The sequence below is a fragment of the Heterodontus francisci genome, chromosome 1 (assembly GCF_036365525.1).
Source record: "Heterodontus francisci isolate sHetFra1 chromosome 1, sHetFra1.hap1, whole genome shotgun sequence".
NCBI lineage: Eukaryota > Metazoa > Chordata > Chondrichthyes > Heterodontiformes > Heterodontidae > Heterodontus > Heterodontus francisci.
In genome coordinates, this window is record NC_090371.1 from 241,360,609 (window position 1) to 241,380,465 (window position 19,857).

General features: G+C 45.3%; 1 protein-coding gene across 2 annotated transcripts in view; it reads left to right on the forward strand.

The window, feature by feature from the left end:
* LOC137375330 (annexin A5-like) overlaps nt 1-19,857 on the forward strand; it is a 121,530-nt gene that overhangs the window by 26,017 nt on the left and 75,656 nt on the right. For both annotated transcript variants that reach the window (XM_068042345.1, XM_068042335.1), the window contains exons 3-5: nt 3,263-3,347; nt 5,727-5,821; nt 16,320-16,433. In XM_068042345.1, coding sequence (XP_067898446.1) covers nt 3,263-3,347; nt 5,727-5,821; nt 16,320-16,433 — 294 coding nt within the window. The remainder of the gene's footprint in view (nt 1-3,262; nt 3,348-5,726; nt 5,822-16,319; nt 16,434-19,857) is intronic.

Genomic DNA, 19,857 nt, shown 5'->3' on the forward strand with positions numbered 1-19,857 from the left:
CCCCCAGCTATAATTCTTGCCCTGCGGTATATACCTGTCCCTGCCCATCTCTAAGGTAAACCTAACCGAATTGTGATCACTATCGCCAAAGTGCTCACCTACATCTAAATCGAACACCTGGCCGGGTTCATTACCCAGTACCAAATCCAATGTGGCATCGCCCCTGGTTGGCCTGTCCACATACTGTGTCAGAAAACCCTCCTGCACACACTGGACAAAAACAGACCCATCTAAAGTACTCGAACTATAGTATTTCCAGTCAATATTTGGAAAGTTAAAGTCCCCCATAACCACTACCCTGTTACTCTCGCTCCTGTCGAGAATCATCTTCGCTATCCTTTCCTCTACATCTCTGGAACTATTCGGAGGTCTATAGAAAACCCCCAACAGGGTGACCTCTCCTCTCCTGTTTCTAACCTCGGCCCAGACTACCTCAGTAGACGAGTCCTCAAACGTCCTTTCTGCCGCTGTAATACTTTCCTTGATTAACAATGCCACACCCCCCCCTCTTTTACCCTCTTCTCTGTTCTTACTGAAACATCTAAATTCCGGAACCTGCAACATCCATTCCTGCCCCTGCTCTACCCATGTCTCTGAAATGGCCACAACATCAGGATCCCAGGTACCAACCCATGCTGCAAGCTCACCCACCTTATTCCGGATGCTCCTGGCGTTGAAGTAGACACACTTTAAACCAAGTTCTTGCTTGCCAGTGCCCTCTTGCGTCCCTGTAACCTTATCCCCGACCTCACTACTCTCAACAGCCTGTAGACTGGAACTACAATTTAGGTTCCCATTCCCCTACTGAATTAGTTTAAACCCCCCCGAAGAGCACTAGCAAATCTCCCCCCCAGGATATTGGTATCCCTCTGGTTCAGGTGAAGACCATCCTGTTTGTAGAGGTCCCACCTACCCCAGAAAGAGCCCCAATTATCCAGGAAACCAAAAACCTCCCTCCTGCACCATCCCTGCAGCCACGTGTTCAACTCCTCTCTCTCCCTATTCCTCGCTTCGCTATCACGTGGCACGGGCAACAACCCAGAGATAACAACTCTGTTTGTTCTCGCTCTAAGCTTCCACCCTAGCTCCCTGAATTTCTGCCTTAAATCCCCATCTCTCTTCCTACCTATGTCGTTGGTGCCTATGTGGACCACGACTTGGGGGTGCTCCCCCTCCCCGTTAAGGATCCCAAAAACACGATCAGAGACATCACGTACCCTGGCACCTGGGAGGCAACACATCAACCGTGAGTCTCTCTCGTTCCCACAGAACCTCCTATCTGTTCCCCTAACTATGGAGTCCCCAATGACTAATGCTCTGCTCCTCTTCCCCTTTCCCTTCTGAGCGACAGGGACAGACTCTGTGCCAGAGACCTGCACCCCATTGCTTACCCCTGGTAAGTCGTCCCCCTCAACAGTATCCAAAACGGTATACCTGTTGTTGAGGGAAACGGCCACAGGGGATCCCTGCACTGCCTGCTGGCTCCCTTTCCTTCCCCTGACGGTAACCCATCTACCTACTTCTTTTACCTGAGGTGTGACTGCCTCTCTATAACTCCTGTCAATAATCCCCTCCGCCTCCCGAATGATCCTAGCAGGACAAACATATAAGGTGGTCAAGAGGCATGTGGATTACTTTCCTTTATTCGCCGAAGCCTAGAGGATAAGAGCAGGAAGATTATGCTAGAACTGTATAAAGTTCCCCCCCCCCCCCCCCCCCCCCGCCTCATAGCTAGAGAACTGCGTACAGTTCTGGTCTCTGCATTAATCAGCTATAAAGTTAGCAAGTTTGCTGATGACACGAAGGTTGCTGGAGTTGTGAATAGTATGGAAGGCTGTTGTAGGTTGCAACGGGACATTGACAGGCTGCAGAGCTGGGCGGAGAAGTGGCAGATGGAGTTCAACCTGGAAAAGTGTGAAGTGATTCATTTTGGAAGGTTGAATTTGAATGCAGAATACAGGCTTAAAGACAGGATTCTTGGTAGTGTGGAGGAACAGAGGGATTTTGGGGTCCATGTCCATAAATCGCTCAAAGTTGCCACCCAAGTTGATAGGGTTGTTAAGAAGGCATATGGTGTGTTGGCTTTCAATAACAGGGGGATTGAGTTGAAGAGCCGCGAGGTTATGCTGCAGCTCTTTTGGGCCCTGGTTCGACCACACTTGGAATATTGTGTTCAGTTCTGGTCGCCTCATTATAGGAAGGATGTGGAAGCTTTCGAGAGGGTGCAGAGGAGATTTACCAGTATGCTGCCTGGACTGGAGGGCATGTCCTACGAAGAAAGATTGAGGGAGCTGGGGATTTTCTCATTGGAGCGAAGAAGGATGAGAGGTGACTTGATAGAGGTATACAAGATGATGAAAGGCATAGATAGAGTGGATAGCTAGAGACTTTTTCCCAGGGTGGAAAGGGCTATCACCAGGGGGCATAATTTTAAGGTGATTGGAGGAAGGTTTCGGGGAGATGTCAGAGGTAGGTTCTTTACACAGAGAGTGGTGGGTGCGTGGAATGCGCTGCCAGCGGTGGTAGTAGAAGCAGATACATTAGGGGCATTTAAGCGACTCTTGGATAGGTACATGGATGATAGTGGAACGAAGGGTAGGTAGTTAGTTTGATCTTAGAGTAGGTTAAAGGTTCGGCACAACATCGTGGGCCGAAGGGCCTGTACTGTGCTGTAATGTTCTATGTTCTAAAACTACTGCTGTGCCCTGAATGCTAGATTTTTGGGATGTGTGTTTGCATTAAATCAGTAATATGTTCAAAGCTTCAGTATTACTGATTTTATTTCGGATGATCAGAAACACTGCGGATGCACATTCGGGTCAAATTGGGTACAACGTCTGATGAACTGGGGTTAAATTTGGTATGTTTGCAGGGTGGGGGATGAGCAATAAAATGGGACTATTCACCACAGCAAAGATCAAATAGTGCTTAAAAAAAATACATTCTGTAAATTTTGCCTGACATTACAGAATGATAATGCGATTCTGTTGGATGAAGTTATGGCTCTGTCCACTACTGCTAAAGTGCATACTGAAAGGTCATCCCTCGAGCACAGCTTCATCAATACGGTGGACAGTTAAGCTACAGTCCTATAATCCATAATGTGTAATGTTTTACAATAACATTAAAGTTTGTCATTTAGGAGCCAAAGAGCAAAAACAGGCTCTGTTTATAGACATGAGTTTACAAACATTTATAATTTTATTGACATCGATATTTTAAAAGAAAAAGTAACATTTTTCAATTGTAATTTGCTGGCTAGGCTCCAAGAGGAACTATTAAGGACTACCCAAACTTTGATGCAAATCATGATGCAGAGCTGCTTAGAAAAGCAATGAAAGGGCTGGGTAAGTACTCTTCGATTAACACCAATATTGGAGAGATATAATACTCAAACTGGATAATGTTTCTTCAAGTTTCCTCTTGTTCTTGTGTTGAGAGTTTTGATTTATGATGCATGTAAAGACAAAACTTGAGAGCTCTTGATTATCCATCAGTCTCCATTAAGCTGTTTTGCAGCTGCCCTCCTATAGGAGACTTGAAGTGTTGCTGCTTTGGTAGACAATGTACAGCAGAATCCAGATTACGTATTGTCTGCTGGCATTTTGGAATTCAAGGTACTTGACAAAGGAACTATGATCCTTTTGATTTGTGGTATTGTATAGCAATCTAGACAGGCCTCAATCTATTTTGTCCACTTGCAGCTTCTGCTCTTGGTGGTTGGGGTAGGAGGTAGACTTGCATTTATGTGATAGCTACTTACATCACAGAAATATCTCAAAGTACTTTGCACTTGCTTAATTACTTTGAAGTTCGTTAACTTATATCGGCAAATGTGGGAAGTCGTTTTGTACACACTCCAAATGCTAATGAGGTGAATAACCAGTTAATCTGCTGGAACCACTCAGCAGGTCTGGCTGCTGACAGACCTGCTGAGTGGTTCCAGCATTTCTTGTTTTTATTTCAGATTTCCAGCATCCGCAGTATTTTGCTTTTATTATATTAACCAGTTAATCTGTTTTGGTTTTGGTTGAAGGAGGAATGTAGGCCAGGACACTGAAGAACAGTCTGTTTTGTTTCAAATAGTGTTACGGGATCTTTTATAAACCACCTGAGCCTCTGGTACAGGCTTATGGGCTTTGGTTAACCTCATTCAATGGTGGCACCTCTGACAATGCAACATTTCCTCAGGGCTGCACTAGACTGTCAGTCGAAACTGCATGCTCCCATTCTAGAATTTAGCTTAAGTCAAAACCTTTGATCGTTCCCTTTCCCAATAAGGCTTTAATATCCCACAAAATTAACAGTACTTCCAAATAAAGCCACAGTGCAACAGGCATCTTACCTTAGTTGCTCACTTGAAGCTCTGCAGACTTGTTAAACTTTTGGCATCCTAATAATTGTAGATCTTATGTAGATGTTTTACTTGAATTGATCAAACTGTAAACTTGTACTACTGTGAGGAAAGTGTTCATTTTTTGCTTTCATTCATTCCTACTGTATGTGTCTTGAAGAATTGAGATGAAAAGGTTTTTGAATATACCAATTGTAACCAAGTAGCAGTGAATTCAGTTTTGGGCACTGAATCTAATGGAAGATGTATTTGCTTTAGGGTACCGAGCAGATCCACCAGAACGAAACCAGGGCTTAATGAGCTAATTTTAAGAGGACAGGTTGTGTAAACCTGGCTTGTATTCCCTTAAATTTAGAAGGTTGAGGGATGATCTAATCATGATACTTCAAATGATAAAGAGCTTTGATAGGGTAAATATAAAGGGAAAATCCAGAACAAGGGAGTATGATAAAATTAGAGCTGGGCCATCTAGCATTGGATAGGCTGGGGTTGTTCTCCTTGGAACAGAGAGACTGATTGAAATGTACAACATTTTGAGGGGCCTGGATGGAGTGGAGGCGAAGGGTCTATTCACCTTTGCAGAGAATTCAGTGACGAGGGGGCATAGATTTAAAGTGATTGGTAGAAAAATTAGAGGGGTGATGAGGAAAAACTTTTTCACCCAGAGGGTGGTGATGGTCTGGAATTCACTGCCTGACAGGGTAGTTGAGGCAAAGACCCTCAACTCATTCAAAAGGAGGCTGGATACGCACCTCAAGTGCTGTAAGCTGCAAGGCTAGGGACCAAATGCTGGAAGATGGGATTAGATGGGCCAAGTGGCCTCTTTCTGTGCCTTAAACTTTCTATGATTCTAGGAGTGAAATCAGAGAGATGGTTATTTTTCTTTAATGACTCAGAAGATTAATGTTAATAACAGGTGACTTGTTTAAATATCATATTGCAATACTGTAATCTTTTAGTTTCCTCTTCTTGGGTACTGTTCCTGACCCTTTCAAAACTGCGGTCATTGTCCACACTACAAAAAGTAACACTTCGACTCCTCTGTCCATGCAAGATACTACCCCATTATCAATCTTCCTCTCCGGAAGGTCTTGAATGTGATGCTGTCTCCCAAATCTTCGGTTGCATTTCCCAAAATTCCATGTTTGAGTCCTCCAGTCCTAACCAAAGTCACAAATGACGTCCTCTGTTACTGTGACATGATGCATTTGCCCTCCTTGACGGCATCTGAAAAGAAAGTTTAATGTTTCAAGTACAGACCCTTCATCAGAACTCTAGAATAATGTTCAATAAATTGACACCGTTCTGCCTCCTTTAAATGTTACTGACTCCCTCATGACTCTAAAGCTTTAGATTTTCTCTTTCCCTGAAGGTACTGATGAAAGTGCCATTCTTCATGTCTTAACAACCAGAAGCAGTGCCCAGCGTATGAAAATCTGCCTTCAGTACAAAACTCTGTTTGGCAAGGTAGGAAATCATTTATATGCATGCTTCATTATGCTGTTCAACTTGCTTTAAATAGATTTAATAGAAATAAAGGAAATAAGGTATTTCTAGTTCCTCTCCTACCATCATGATAGTCACATGATGCAACGATAATGGAATTGTTGACTAATCATCACATTCCATTTCTATCAGTTTATTTCCAACTGACTTGGCTGTCAGGTGAGGAAAACCCCCTGTGGTGGAAGTCTTAAGGAGTCATCGATCCAATGTCACCTGTTCCTCCCAAACATGTTGTGCTATGACCTGCCTTAAATTACTCATAACAGTATTCTAAAATATTTGTCACACACCTGCCTAGTTCACATTTGAATCAACAATATCTGCTTCCACTGTCTTCATAAGGAGCCTGCTCCATAAATTGAGCACTTGATTGCTGAAATAATGGGAGGACTTTTAATTCCTCAGGATGGATGGATGGATAGAAAAGGGACAGAGAGACAGAGAGGGGGTTTAATTTACTGACACCCCCTCCACCCCCCCCCCCCCAATCCCCCTTGAAGCTGGTTACTTGCCTGCCCCCCAACCTGCTCTGGTCAAACAAGACGTACATGGGGATGGGGTGGGGCCAGGCAAGTTACCTGCTCTTGAGAGGTGAGTTTGTAATTTAAAAATGTTAATGAGGCTGCTTGCCTCAGACATTTACATCTAATAGCTGCGGGCAGTGATCCCAGGGCTCCGGAAACCTAGCAGAGGTGGGAATGGCTAGAGCCAGCACTTGAAGTGCTTTTTCAGCATTCCTTTTGTACCAGGAAACGCAGGTGTGCTTTCCACCGTTTTTCCCCACCCCCAAACAGTGCATTGCCTCCATCCTAGGGATTAACCAAAACCCCCCCCACCCCCTGCCCGCCACTCCCCCAAATCACCAATTTCCTACTGACCTGCGGTGCCTTCCCCTGACCTGCCACAATGCCTCCGTGTTACCTGGGTTTCTGGGCTGCTATGACCTCCCTTTCTCTTGCCCTTATCAGCTCCACGTAAATATCAGGGCCAGTTTTGAATTTATCCTCTCCTTTTAAGCATAGAATAGAATTAATTTTATTCTGTTCCCTTACTGAAATTTATAGAATTCTCAGCACAGCAAGTGGCTATTTGTTCAGTAGTATCTTATGTGATGCTTTATTTTCAACAGGAACTTCTACTCTAATCCAATTTTCCCCACCCCACTCCCTTTTCAGCTTATCCTTGCTATATTTCTTTCCAAAGGTTTGTCCGATTCCTTTTTATAAATGATTTCAGTAATAACTTTCTGATTTTGTGCTGCCAGAAGAAGTGCTTAGAAATTTAGGTGCCACTGCATGATATTCTGACCACTAATTTAATTGGTTAGAAAAACATGCACAGCACGTGAACAAATTACTCCTTTTGGTGTGCGGGCTGGAAAATTACTTCTGTTATTTATGCCTTAGAAAACATTTCCATGAGTTTTCTAATAACGTGCTATGTGAAATAAATACCTTTAATACCCCGACACTCATTTTGTTCCACTTTTAATTGGTTCACCAATTCCAGAGACTTGAGAACCTAATCTGGACTGACACTTCAGTACTGTCCTGAGGGAGTGCTGTACTATGTAAGATGCTGCCTTGCAGATGAGATGCTAAGCAGGGGTCCTGTCCTCCCCTCAGATGGACGTAAAATATTCTTTGCTGCCATTGGGGGAAGAGTAGGAGAGTTTTCCTGGTGTCCTGGCCAACATTTATCCTTCAACTAGATTCTCTGATCATTATCATTATTGCTATTTGTGTGACCTTTAGAGACCTGGGGTTCATGTGCATCTCATAGAGTCATAGAGTTATACAGCACAGAAACAGGCCCTTCGGCCCATCGTGTCTGTGCCGGCTATCAAGCACCAAACTATTCTAATCCCATTTTCCAGCACTTGGCCCATAGCCTTGTATGCTATGGCATTTCATGTGCTCATCTAAATACTTCTTAAATGTGAGGGCTCCTGCCTCTACCACCTCTTCAGGCAGTGCGTTCCAGATTCCAACCACCCTTTGGGTGAAAAAATGTTTCCTCAAATCCCCTCTAAATCTCCTGCACATAACCTTTAAATCTATGCCCCCTGGTTATTGACCTCTCCGCTAAGGGAAAAAGTTTCTTCTTATCTAACCTATCAATGCCCCTCATAATTTTGAATAACTCAATCATATCTCCCCTCAGCCTTCTCTGCTCTATGGAAAACAACCCTAGCCTTTTCAGTCTCTCTTCATAGCTGAAATGCTCCAGCCCAGGCAACATCCTGGTGAATCTCCTCTGCACCCTCTCCAGTGCAATTACATCCTTCCTATAGTGTGGTGCCCAGAACTGTACACAGTTCTCCAGCTGTGGTCTAACTAACGTTTTATACAGCTCCATCGTAACCTCCCTGCTCTTATATTCTATGCCTCGGCTAATAAAGGCAAGTATCCCATCTGCCTTCCTAACCACCTTACCTACCTGTACTGCTGCCTTCAGTGATCTACGGACAAGTACACCAAGGTTCTTCTAACCCTCTGTACCTGCTAGGGTCCTACCATCCATTGTATATTCCCTTGCCATGCTAGTCCTCCCAAAATGCATCACCTCACACTTCTCAGGATTAAATTCCATTTACCACAGCTCCGCCCATCTTACCAAACCATCTATATCGTCCTGTAATCTAAGGCTTTCCTCCTCACTATTTACGACAGCACCAATTTTTGTGTTATCTGCGAACTTACTGATCATACCTCCTATATTCACGTCTAAATCATTAATGTACACTACAAACAGCAAGGGTCCCAGCACTGATCCCTGTGGTATACCACTGGTCACAGGCTTCCACTTGCAAAAACAACCCTTGACCATTAACCTCTGCGTCCTGCCACGAAGCCAATTTTGGATCCATATTGCCAAATTGCCCTGGATCCCATGGGCTCTTACCAGCTTAACCAATCTCCCATGCAGGACCTTATCGAAAGCCTTACTGAAGTCCATATAGACTACATCAACTGCTTTACCCTCATCTACACATCTAGTCACCTCCTCGAAAAATTCAATCAAGTTAGTTAGACATGATCTCCCCCTGACAAAGCCATGCTGACTATCCCTGATTAATTCCTGCCTCTCCAAGTGGAGATTAATCCTGCCCCTCAGAATTTTTGTGTGCTATGCACACATTGGCTGCCGTGTTTCTCTACAGTACAACAGTAAATACACCTCCAAAAATTTTTCTGAAAGCACTTTGGGATATTCCCAAGGTGCTGTATAAATAGAAGTTCTTTTCTTTTAACTGGTGGGACAGTCTTTTCACTATTTACTTTCACACTGCAATTCATAATCTTAAAAAAAAAAAAAATTTGTTTAAGCTTTTATTCATAACCTTTTGTTCCTGGTAACATTCTAGTAAATCCTTTACTATATCTACAACTATGGTTCCTGGAACTGCGTGCAATACTCTGAGCTAATTCAAATTCATCTCTGCTTTCTTTTTATTCAGTGCCCCTGCCTTTAAAACCCAGAATTCCATTTGACCTTTTCTACCCACACTCCTAGTATTGAAATTATGTTAAGGTTTTCTCAAGCATTGACATCTGTAATCAGTTGGGTTTTTTCTTTAGGTGGCTGTCTTCTATTCCAAGCAAGATTTAAAGAAGGAATTGCCATTATTCTTTTAAAAGTAGATGAAATTGGGATTTTCAGTCACAGGTTTTCTGAAGTTTCTTTGCTCTGTGTCTTAGAGTAATCAGAGAAGAATAATAATGTTTGGATAAAAGTATTGCGGTCTTTGAGAATATTGCTATAATTAAGGGGTGCTGAATAAAAAGGAAGCGGTGATGAATTTGAATTAGGTCATAGTATTGCACACAGTTCCAGGCACCATTGTTCGAGATATAGTAAAGGATTTAATAGAATGTTACTAGGAATCTAGGAATGAAAGATTATGAATAAAGGCTTAAAGTTATGGCTTTTAAAAAAAATTATGAATTGCAGTGTGAAAGTAGATAGTGAAAAGCCTGTTCCACCAGTTAAAAAAAAATAACTTGTATTTATACAGTACCTTTATTGACCTTGGGATATCCCAAAATGCTTTTCAGACAATTTCTTGGAGGTATATTCACTGTTTGGCTGCTGTGTTTCCCTACAGTACATGTGTGCACAGCAAGGTTGCATAAATAGCAATAAAGATAATGATCAGAGAATCTAGTTGAAGGATAAATGTTGGCCCGGACACCAGGAAAACTCTCCTACTCTTCTTCCAATGGCAGCAAAGAATATTTTCTATCTAATTGAGGGGAAGACGGGGCCCCAGCTTAGCATCTCATCTGCAAGGTAGCCTTTAGACAGTGCAGCACTCCCTCAGAACTGCACTGAAGTGTCAGCCCAGATTAGGTTCTCAAGTAATAAAAACCAAAAGTGCTGAAAGTACTCAGCAGGTCTGGCAGCATCTGTGGAGAGAGAAGCAGAATTAACGTTTCAGGTTAATTCAGAACTGGTTCTGATGAAAAGTTACAGACCTGAAATGTTGTGCTGAATTTTTACCAGCCCCTCAACGTCCGGGGTCATGGCGGGGTGGCCCGTAAAATTCTGCAGGGAGAGGCCCGCCTTGACCCCCGATGATGAGAAGGCCCTGCCGCATTTTACCGGTGGTGGCGGGACCTCGGTGTGGCCACCCCGTCGCTCAGCGGCGGCACCCAATTACCATATGTAAAGCACTACTTACCTTTCCTGATCATGCATCTCGCCGCCTGTCACTCCACTGCTCCACATTTTCCGCTGAACGGGTGGCTGTCACGTGCTGTCCCATTCACGAATATGAAAAGCCAACGGGACATCAGAAATAGGAGTACTTGCTCACAGTGCAGGTAATTCTGGATATACCGGGGTCTCAACTCTGCATACTAGAAGGGAAGTGGGAGGGGGGGAATGATATTACAGGGGGCACAAGTGCATGCTGGAAGGGGGATGGTATTACAGGGGGCACGTCTGCAGATGTGTAGGGAGCCACTGTGTTGCTGCCCTCTCAAGGTTGTCCGCTCTGTGCCATTGATTGCCTCAGTCAGTGAAGGAGCAATGGCACTTGAGTCACCCTATATGTGGAAAGACTGCCAGGAATGATAGGCATGTAAAGCTTATATGTCTGGGCTAATTGATACAGCTTGTACAATCTTTGTGGTCATGCGGTGCCACTCTTAGTGGGAGCTAAGACAGGTAATGCCATGCCCATGCCACAGGTTGATGCATGAAAGCGCCTGATCTACCAGTCAACATAAATCTCTGCCCTGTTAGGTACCTTTGAAGAAGTGAAGGAACCAGGTTTAATAGCAACTTTGTGATGGAGATGTTTCATCCTATATGCATTTTCCATTTCTCGTGAGGATCCATATGCGCCACAGGCAAAACCAACAGACAGTTGCAGCCCACGTAGAGGCCCCAGTCATGAGCAGCAGCTCCAAGGAGAGCTCGCCACTACAGATCGCCGCATATATACAGGTCCCGCATGACATACCTCCAGATGTCAGTGTGCCAGTGTCAGAGGTGACTGCGGATGTCAAGAGAGGCAGTGAGACATCTCTGTGCCCTACTCAATGATGAACTGCAACCCAGGCGTTTTTGGGGCCAACCTATGCCTGTGACCCTCAAAGTGACAGCGACTCTTAATTTTTACACATCTGCATCATTTCAGGAGCCCACCGGAGACCTTTGTGGGGTCACGCAGTCAGCAGTGCACCACTGCATCAGGGAGGTCACCGATGCCCTTTACCGGAGGGTCAGTGACTGTGTCCGCTTCATGATGGATCCTGAGAGCCAGGCCCAGAGGGCCATCGGTTTCAGCTCCATCACAGGATCCCATAGGTGCAAGGAGTCATAGATTGCACCCACGTGGCCATCAAGGCTCCCACCAGGCAACCAGCTGAATATGTAAACTGTAAGGGCTTCCATCAATCAAAGTGCAACCTGTATGTGATCGCTGGAAAGGCTTCATGCAAATTTGTGCCTGCATTTCAGGCAGCTGCCATGACGCCTTCATCCTGCACCAGTCCCAGCAGCCATTGCTGTTCACTGAACTGTTTCAGATGGAGGGGTGGCTTCTTGGAGACATGGCTCCTGACACCAGTGAGAAACCCCCACCAGTGATGCAGAGGAGAGATACAACACCAGCCATGGAGCTACAAGAGCCACCATTTGAGCAGGCGATTGGCATGCTGATAATGCGCTTCCAATGCCTCGATAGATCGGGTGGTGCCCTGCAGAGTATGAGCTGGAAGGGGTAGCTCGCATTGTTGCTGTCTGCTGTGCTCTGCACAGCTATGCACTCTATAGGGGGGGGAGAGGGCCTTGCAGGATGAGGACAGATGTGAGCAGGATTCATCCTTGGATAATGAGGACTAACAGCAGGAAATGCACAGGTCTTCCAAGCGCCGCAAGCAGGGCGAGCAATGAGCTATTGATGCACGGCAGCACCTTATTGATTGGTTTCTATGGCGTGGAGAACCTCTGTGGGCTCTGCAAACCACACAGCATCCTCGTTCACCTGTTGTGCAGCAGTCTGCATCTGCAACATCTTTGCGCGTCTCAATACTGGCAGGAGCAGACTGAGCCATTGTCCATGTTACTGCATCTGTGGAGACGCATATGAGTAATATTGACATGGCAATGATGTTATTCCATACATTGGCAATTCTGAAAGGCCAATGATGTAATGGGAGGAGATACGATCGGTACGTGCAGACACACTTCATTCACAGTAAAAGCAACACACATTAGTGAAGAAGATTCTTATATCGACCTTTCTACATTGTTGTGCCACCCGTACAGACCCATTTGTGTCATGGTGTTTTTTGGCAATGCTTGCAGATGCTCTTTCGCGGTGCCACTTCTGCACTAGCAGCCTGATTGTAGGAAGTCTGCTGATCACATTGCCCTTTGACGGTTGTCCTCTGTCGGCTCGAGACCTGGAAGACCCTGGCTGGCTGGTGGATTCCTGCATCACTGCAGAACTCTCCTCAGACTTCGTGGATGCTGGAGTGTGACTCACTGGCAGAGGGGCTGGTGGCCACAATGGATGCATCTTGAGGGTGGACCCCCAGATATGCACATAGGCTTTCCTCCTCCATCTCCAAGCTCATTTGAACCTCTCTGCTCTCCCGGGAAGGACCGGGGCAGGGGCCGTCTCCATGACCCTGGTCCCTCTTGCACCTTGCTACTGATTTGTGGATCTGATGGCCTCGACGAGGGGTTGCAGGCCAGCGCGTATTAATGGAATGTGGCTCACCAGGAGGGCCACCACCATCTCCATGTATGACGCCATATGCTCAAATGCCTGGGACATGGCAGCTGTCATGGCCTGGATGGACTCCCACCACCACCCCTCATCATCTGCACCAGACGTTTCCACGACTGCTGCTGCAGTTCCAACATGCCCTGTGCTGTCCACAACAGAGGGTCATCAGCAGCCTTGGCTCAGCATTGGCCTGGTCACCCACAGCCCTCCGACTGTCAGGGGCCTCGGCTGTCTCAACCTCAGTCAGCTGCTCGGGCGCGTGTGCAGTGCTCTCACCCAGCTTGTGTACACAACTGTAAGCCCAACCAGATTCCCACCGAGGTGACTGTATCTGCGCTGCTGGAAGGTGCAGGAGTGTCGTGGAACGCTGCGTCCTATAAGGATGCCTGTTTTGAGGTGCAGGAGGTTTACTGGGCTGCCATTGCCAACTCAGAGCGTTGACCTGCAAGATACAATGAGAAGAGCATACTGTCAGTCTTTATGGTGAGCATGTAATGATTGTGACAGCATTGTGTCAAACAGCACGATTTTCACACTGATCATTGTGTATATCAAATGGATGCATGTTCGCCCAAGAGCCCCAGCTCAACGGCACCAAATGCACAGTCCACATCTGTTGCTGCCAGTTTGAGGGCCTCCTCCTCAGCCCATGTCATCGTCTGCATATCTGGCACTTCTCCAACAGTCCGACTCGCCTCACGAGTGTTATGGGCCCTCTTTGCCTGGAGGAGCAAGGAGACAGAGATTAAGGATGGCAAGGCACAGTAGGGCGGCGCAGTGGTTAGTACCGCAGCCTCACAGCTCCAGCGACCCGGGTTCAATTCTGGGTACTGCCGGTGTGGAGTTTGCAAGTTCTCCCTGTGACCGCATGGGTTTTCACCAGGTGCTCCGGTTTCCTCCCATATGCCAAAGACTTGCAGGTTGATAGGTAAATTGGCCATTATAAATTGCCCCTAGGTAGGTGGTAGGGGAATTGAGGAAAGGTGGGGATGTGGTAGGAATATGGGATTAATGTAGGATTAGTATAAATGGGTGGTTGATGGTTGGCACAGACTCGGTGGGCCGAAGGGCCTGTTCCAGTGCTGTATCTCTAAATAAAAATAAATAAATAAATAAAAGGCAACAACCCAAAACTTGTCACAAGAGGGATTCTGGGCCCAAAGGTGTGGAATGCTCAGTGTGCACTACTGAGTGAGCCACTCATGTAGGTGCCATGCTCTGATCTGCAGACAAGGGTGAGTTCTTTCATACTTTCATCCATTCATGTCACATCATTCATCCCTGCCCAACTTCCCTGTCTTTGGCATGGCAGTGGTACACATGTGCCACTCTGTGTGGGGAAGCCCAGGCTCAGTGGGGCCTTGATACAAAGTGCGACTTATTTTTGCAGTGCAAAGCAGATCATTCATCCTCTTCCGGCATTGGACCCTTTCGTGCCGGATGACCTCACAGCTGCTTACCTCCTTGGCTGCCTCCACCAGGCTGCCATTGTCATGCGGGAAAGCCTCTTCTTACCATTGCTGGGGAAAAGGACCTCCTGCCTTGTCCGCACAGCCTGGAGGAGAATGAGCAGGGAAGCATCGCTGAATCATGGGGCCACCCTGGAGCGCCCCTCTGCCTCCTTCGATTTTTTTTCTCTGGTCCTTTAAATTCAAAGGTGATTCCACAGTGTAACTGCTCTAACTTCTGGCTGCAAGGTTTTCTTTTGTTTTGCACATGTTTGAATGCTAATGCAGGACTAGTGAGGAAATCTGTGCTTGTTGCCCTGGTTTTTCATTTGTGACCGATCGGCACATGTTCACGTACACTTTGCTTCTGCAGCAGTTGATCATAATTATTGATATAATATTTCTGGTTTGCAATGCTAGAATATAAACATATGTTCCTGTTTCTTTTAAGAAGCTCTGTTAATTCCAGTTCCATGTCTTTTCACATAGCAGCGAAATTAATACAGATTCTAAATGCATATTAGTCTGAAGCTTTTCACATTCAGGTAATTTGAAGCCCATAGTATGTAAATATTCTTACACTATCAGAAATAAAAGCATAATTTATTTGCCTTTTATGACACACAATTTAGTCTCACACTTTGCTATGTGCAAATTTAAGATTATTCTCCCAGGTGCAGCACGCCTACTAGAAGGAATGTTACATTTGAATGGAAGAAGAGGATCGCAACTGCACAGGACACTAGGACAAAGCAGATTAAGTACGTGGCAACAAAGCAGAAAGTGCTGGAGAAACTCAGCAGGTCAGGTTGCATCTGTGGAGATCGAAGCAGAGTTAACTTGACCAAGTTCACATACCTGAAAGTTAATTCTGCTTTTCTCTCCACAGATGGTGCCTGACCTGCTGAGTTCCAGCAGCACTTTTTGCTTTGCTGCCAGATTGCCAACATCCCCACTCTTCAATAGTGAGGTAAGTATTTATTTGGCAGCTGTCAGGAAGCAGGTACTGAGGCACTTTAACTAGGGCCCCAGCACCTGCTACGCAGCTGAACCTATGTCCATCACGGCACCGGATGTCCCGCCTCCCGTCACATAATATGTGGTGGGGGGAGGGGGGAGGGCGCGTCGCCGTGATGCTAATGACCCCCCGTGCAAAATATTGCGGGGGCTCCGTGGCTGCCAATGCACGCGGGCATGCTGTTGACTTAAAATTGCATCGGCGTGCCACCGCGATGTGGGGTGCGCTAATAAAATTCAGCCTGTTAACTCTGCTTCTCTCTCCACAGATGCTGCCTGACCTGAGTATTTCCAGCACTTTCTGTTTTTATTTCAGATTTCCAGCATCTGCAGTACTTTGCTTCTTTTTTATGTTCTCAAGTCTTTCGTGAATCAATAAGAAATGGAATAAACTGAATATGGGGGAATTAGAGGTTATTTATTTAGAAACTTATTCTAAGGCACAGATAACATAAGTCATTTTCTGATTTTTCTACCCGGCTCACCAAAAGGAGTAATTTGCTCACATGCTGTGCATGATTTTCCAACCAGTTATATTAAATTTTTGCCCTGAACTGCTTACTTGCCTTGTCATTTTTTATTGAGGCTTGACTAATGGAAAACAATTTCCAAATTACTACTTTGCCAGTTTGGTGGGAAGGAACCTCAGTAAGTGAAACCATGTGTCAGCTGTATTCACTGTAGAATCTTGGCAGAGACTTGTTCAAAGAATGTACTGTATAACAGTAACCTTATTTATATGCAACAGGATCTTATTGAGGATCTAAAATCTGAATTGAGTGGGAAGTTTGAAAAACTCATTGTTGGGCTGATGAAGACTCCTCTACAATATGATGTCTCCGAATTGCACAATGCACTCAAGGTAAATTGGTAGATGGATTCTTCTGCTTTTTAGTGTGATATCTTGAAGATCTTGTGCATGGAAGACCTGTTCGATGCCACAATGCAGCTGTATTTAATTGAAAAAAGGGAAGGGTGTAATAAACTTCATCGATCAGTTTTTAACCATGATTAAAGCTCCAGTAGAAAACTTTGTCATAAAGACCCTGGTCACTAATTCTGGAACACTGCAGCTGATCAAGTTGCACATCTTGATTTTACTCACAAATTTGTGCTTTCAATAGTATTCCTTGTGGACCAGTAGGAGTAGGACTGTTCCCTGTGGCTCCTCAGACACCTTCGGCCATCCTTCAGCTGATTACAGCCCTTTCCTCTCTCCTGTGTTAGGAAACTCCCTTTTCCCCCCCTTCTGCACTCCACACTCGCAAACTCCAATTTGCCAGCCTGCCCCATTGATCTCGATTGCCGCAGATAATCCCCAGTTGTCCGTGGCTGTAGCCTCTTGCCGTTGGTTTTTCCTGCTTGGCAATGGATGAAAAATTAAAATGATGTCCTGCCATTAAATTATGGCAGTATTCCCGTGTCCTTGGTCTTAATGGGTTTCCCTGAATTACTGCACTCCCATACACCTACCTGCCTCCCTGTTAATGTATGACACTTAACTCATTAAAAATAGGGGTTGCCAGCTCTGGTTGGAGGGGTTGATAACCACATGATCCAAACATGTATTAACTGCAAATGTTGTTGCATGTAAACTTTTATAAAGTTTGGGTCACTAGTAGTTAGTTTCATGATTATGGTAGAGTATCCTTCCTTCATGATTTCATGGCAATAGCTGTTGGCGAAGTTCAGGGAAACCAAGAAGGCCATCGTTGATCTGGTAAAGAAGGGAAGCTGAGGGCGGGGAGCAATTTGCAGAGGGGAAAATGGAGGTGGGAGAAACTTTGATTCCACCAATAACTAAGGAGTGATACTGGTAACACTCAAAATTCTCCTCCCAGCCAAAAGTATTGCAATAACTCTGTAACCAGTAAGTAATAGGTGTAATGCCCAGATATCCTACCTGTAAACTAGTAATCCATGTAATCTGATGATATTTAACTTGAACCTATAGCCAGAATCCCCCCCCCCCCCACCCCCCCACCCCCCGCCGCGCTGCACAAGGTGCAGTGAGGCTCAGAAAGAAGTCAGTGCCACCTTTAATAGCTGTGCTGTTCTCATGTTTCTCTGATTTCTGTGTGAAGGTGACAACCTTATGAACTGGGAGCTGATCTCGACTTGGACTTTACATGTTAAAACCAGATAGGAGAGACCGACATTGCAGAAAGGGCAGTGGGCTTGGTGTTTTGGGGGCAGTTCTCATAGGGCACGTCGTTGCAAACTCAGTTCAACACCAACATTTCCAAACCATTCCCTTGGCGACATTAATAAAGGAGAAATTTTCATAGAATGATAGAAATTCTAGCACAGGAGGAGGCCATTCAGCCCTCGTGCTGGTGCTGGCACACTCTCCTATTCCCTTCAGATGATTTTATATTCCTCCTTTTCAAATACTTAACATAGTGTCATGCAGGCCCTCACCTGCCAAGAATGAGGCAGCTTAATTTTGCCGCATGGACATTAAACTTAAATTTGTTGCTGGGAAGAAAAGAGGTCCCAGCACAAGAAATTGCCAGGTCCCCTTGCTGGGAAAAAACATTTTTTGTATATTAGCAGACAGTGTTGGAACAAAGGAACCAGTCCCTGCTCCCCGACACACAAACAGATGTGGTCAGACCAGTTTAGTTCCACGTGGACTAACTGGCTGTAGGAGTGTTTTTTGAATTTGAACTGACCACAGAAAATTTGAACTCAGAAAGCTGTTTGCTCCTGGACTGGAAAATACTTCTCGTGGCTGGCTTGCTGCTGCCTCGCTCCTGTCTGCTCATCTCTTTCTCACCAGCTTTAGAATCCATTGAAGACACACATGAACCCCAAGAAAGAAAAGGTCTCCTACAGTGGACAAGGTTTAAGAAGAATACTGGGGCCCCAACGAAAAAGCAAGAACTACCTACAAATGCACTACAGTGAGCTCGAAACGTAGTAACAAACTCTTCTGTAATTGCCTCAAACCTCTCTACTTTATTTTTTCTTCTCTTTTCTGTCTCTATTTGTGTGTGCATGCTAGCGTTGGGCACAGGCGTGTATCTGTAGGCCGTTAACCGAGTTAGTTTACGTTTTTAATAAATTTCACTTTTTCTTTAAACGTAAGAAGGCCTGTTTGTGCTAATTTCTTTGCCTTATAGTTGGAAAGCAGTGAACAAGGATTCACCAAGAGGGAGCTAAAACAGTGTGTTTAAAATTAAACCCTGTTACAATAAGACCAGGTGCACAGTGGTTAGCACCGCAGCCTCACAGCTCCAGCGACCCGGGTTCAGTTCCAGACAATGCCTGTGTGGGGTTTGCAAGTTCTCCCCTGTGTCTGCGTGGGTTTCCTCCGGGTGCTCCGGTTTCCTCCCACATGCCAAAGACTTGCAGGTTGATAGGTAAATTGGCCATTATAAATTGCCCCTAGTATAAGGTAGGGTGATAGGGACAGGTGGGGATGTGGTAGGAACATGGAATTAGTGTAGGATTAGTATAAATGGGTGATTGATGGTCGGCAACAGATCTCGGTGGGCCGAAGGGCCTGTTTCAGTGCTGTATCTCCTAAACTAAACTAAACTAAACCCCTTGACACCTTTCTCACCTGGTCGTAACAATAGTCACTTTTAAATTGTATCATATCTCTAATTCTATAGCCATATGGTGAAGCCACCCATGGTTTTAAAAGCCCCCAATTCAAGAACCTTTATTTTCCTTTTCCTCCTTTTATTCTTCCTGCGAAAATGCTCAGTCTTTGTCCCCTTGTTCCCCATTCTCCCATCAGTGGAAAATAATCTTTCTTTATTAACTTACTCAGATGTCATCCACACCTTTTTTTTACTGGCTGCTCCTCTCCCAGCATCGCCCCCCAATCATCGCATTGCTGCTGCTGCTGCTGCAGATCCCAGCTCTTGCAGCAGATCCTGGTCATACACCCACCTCATTCCCCAGTTCCCCCACCCCCCCCTCCCTCGACCCCCGATTTTCCTACATCCGAGCTCTAATCCCCCGAACCCTAGTGTCTCTTCCCCCTCCCCCTCTTTTTTTTCCCCTGTCTCCCCCTCTTCTTTTGCTGCTTATCTCTTCGGATAGACCCTTTATTTCGCATTGATCTTTCATTACAGTTTATCTCTCTGCATCTGTAGCCGATATTAACATGACTTAATTAGAAAATGGAAGATGACCGTGCAATTTATTAAACCACCAACATTCCACACAATCAACATTTCATCCAGCTGTAGATAATTGAGGACTTCGAAAATCTGTTAAATTTCATTGCTTAATTTCAAGATTAAGGCCTTGGTTGAAGTGCCAGCTTTATA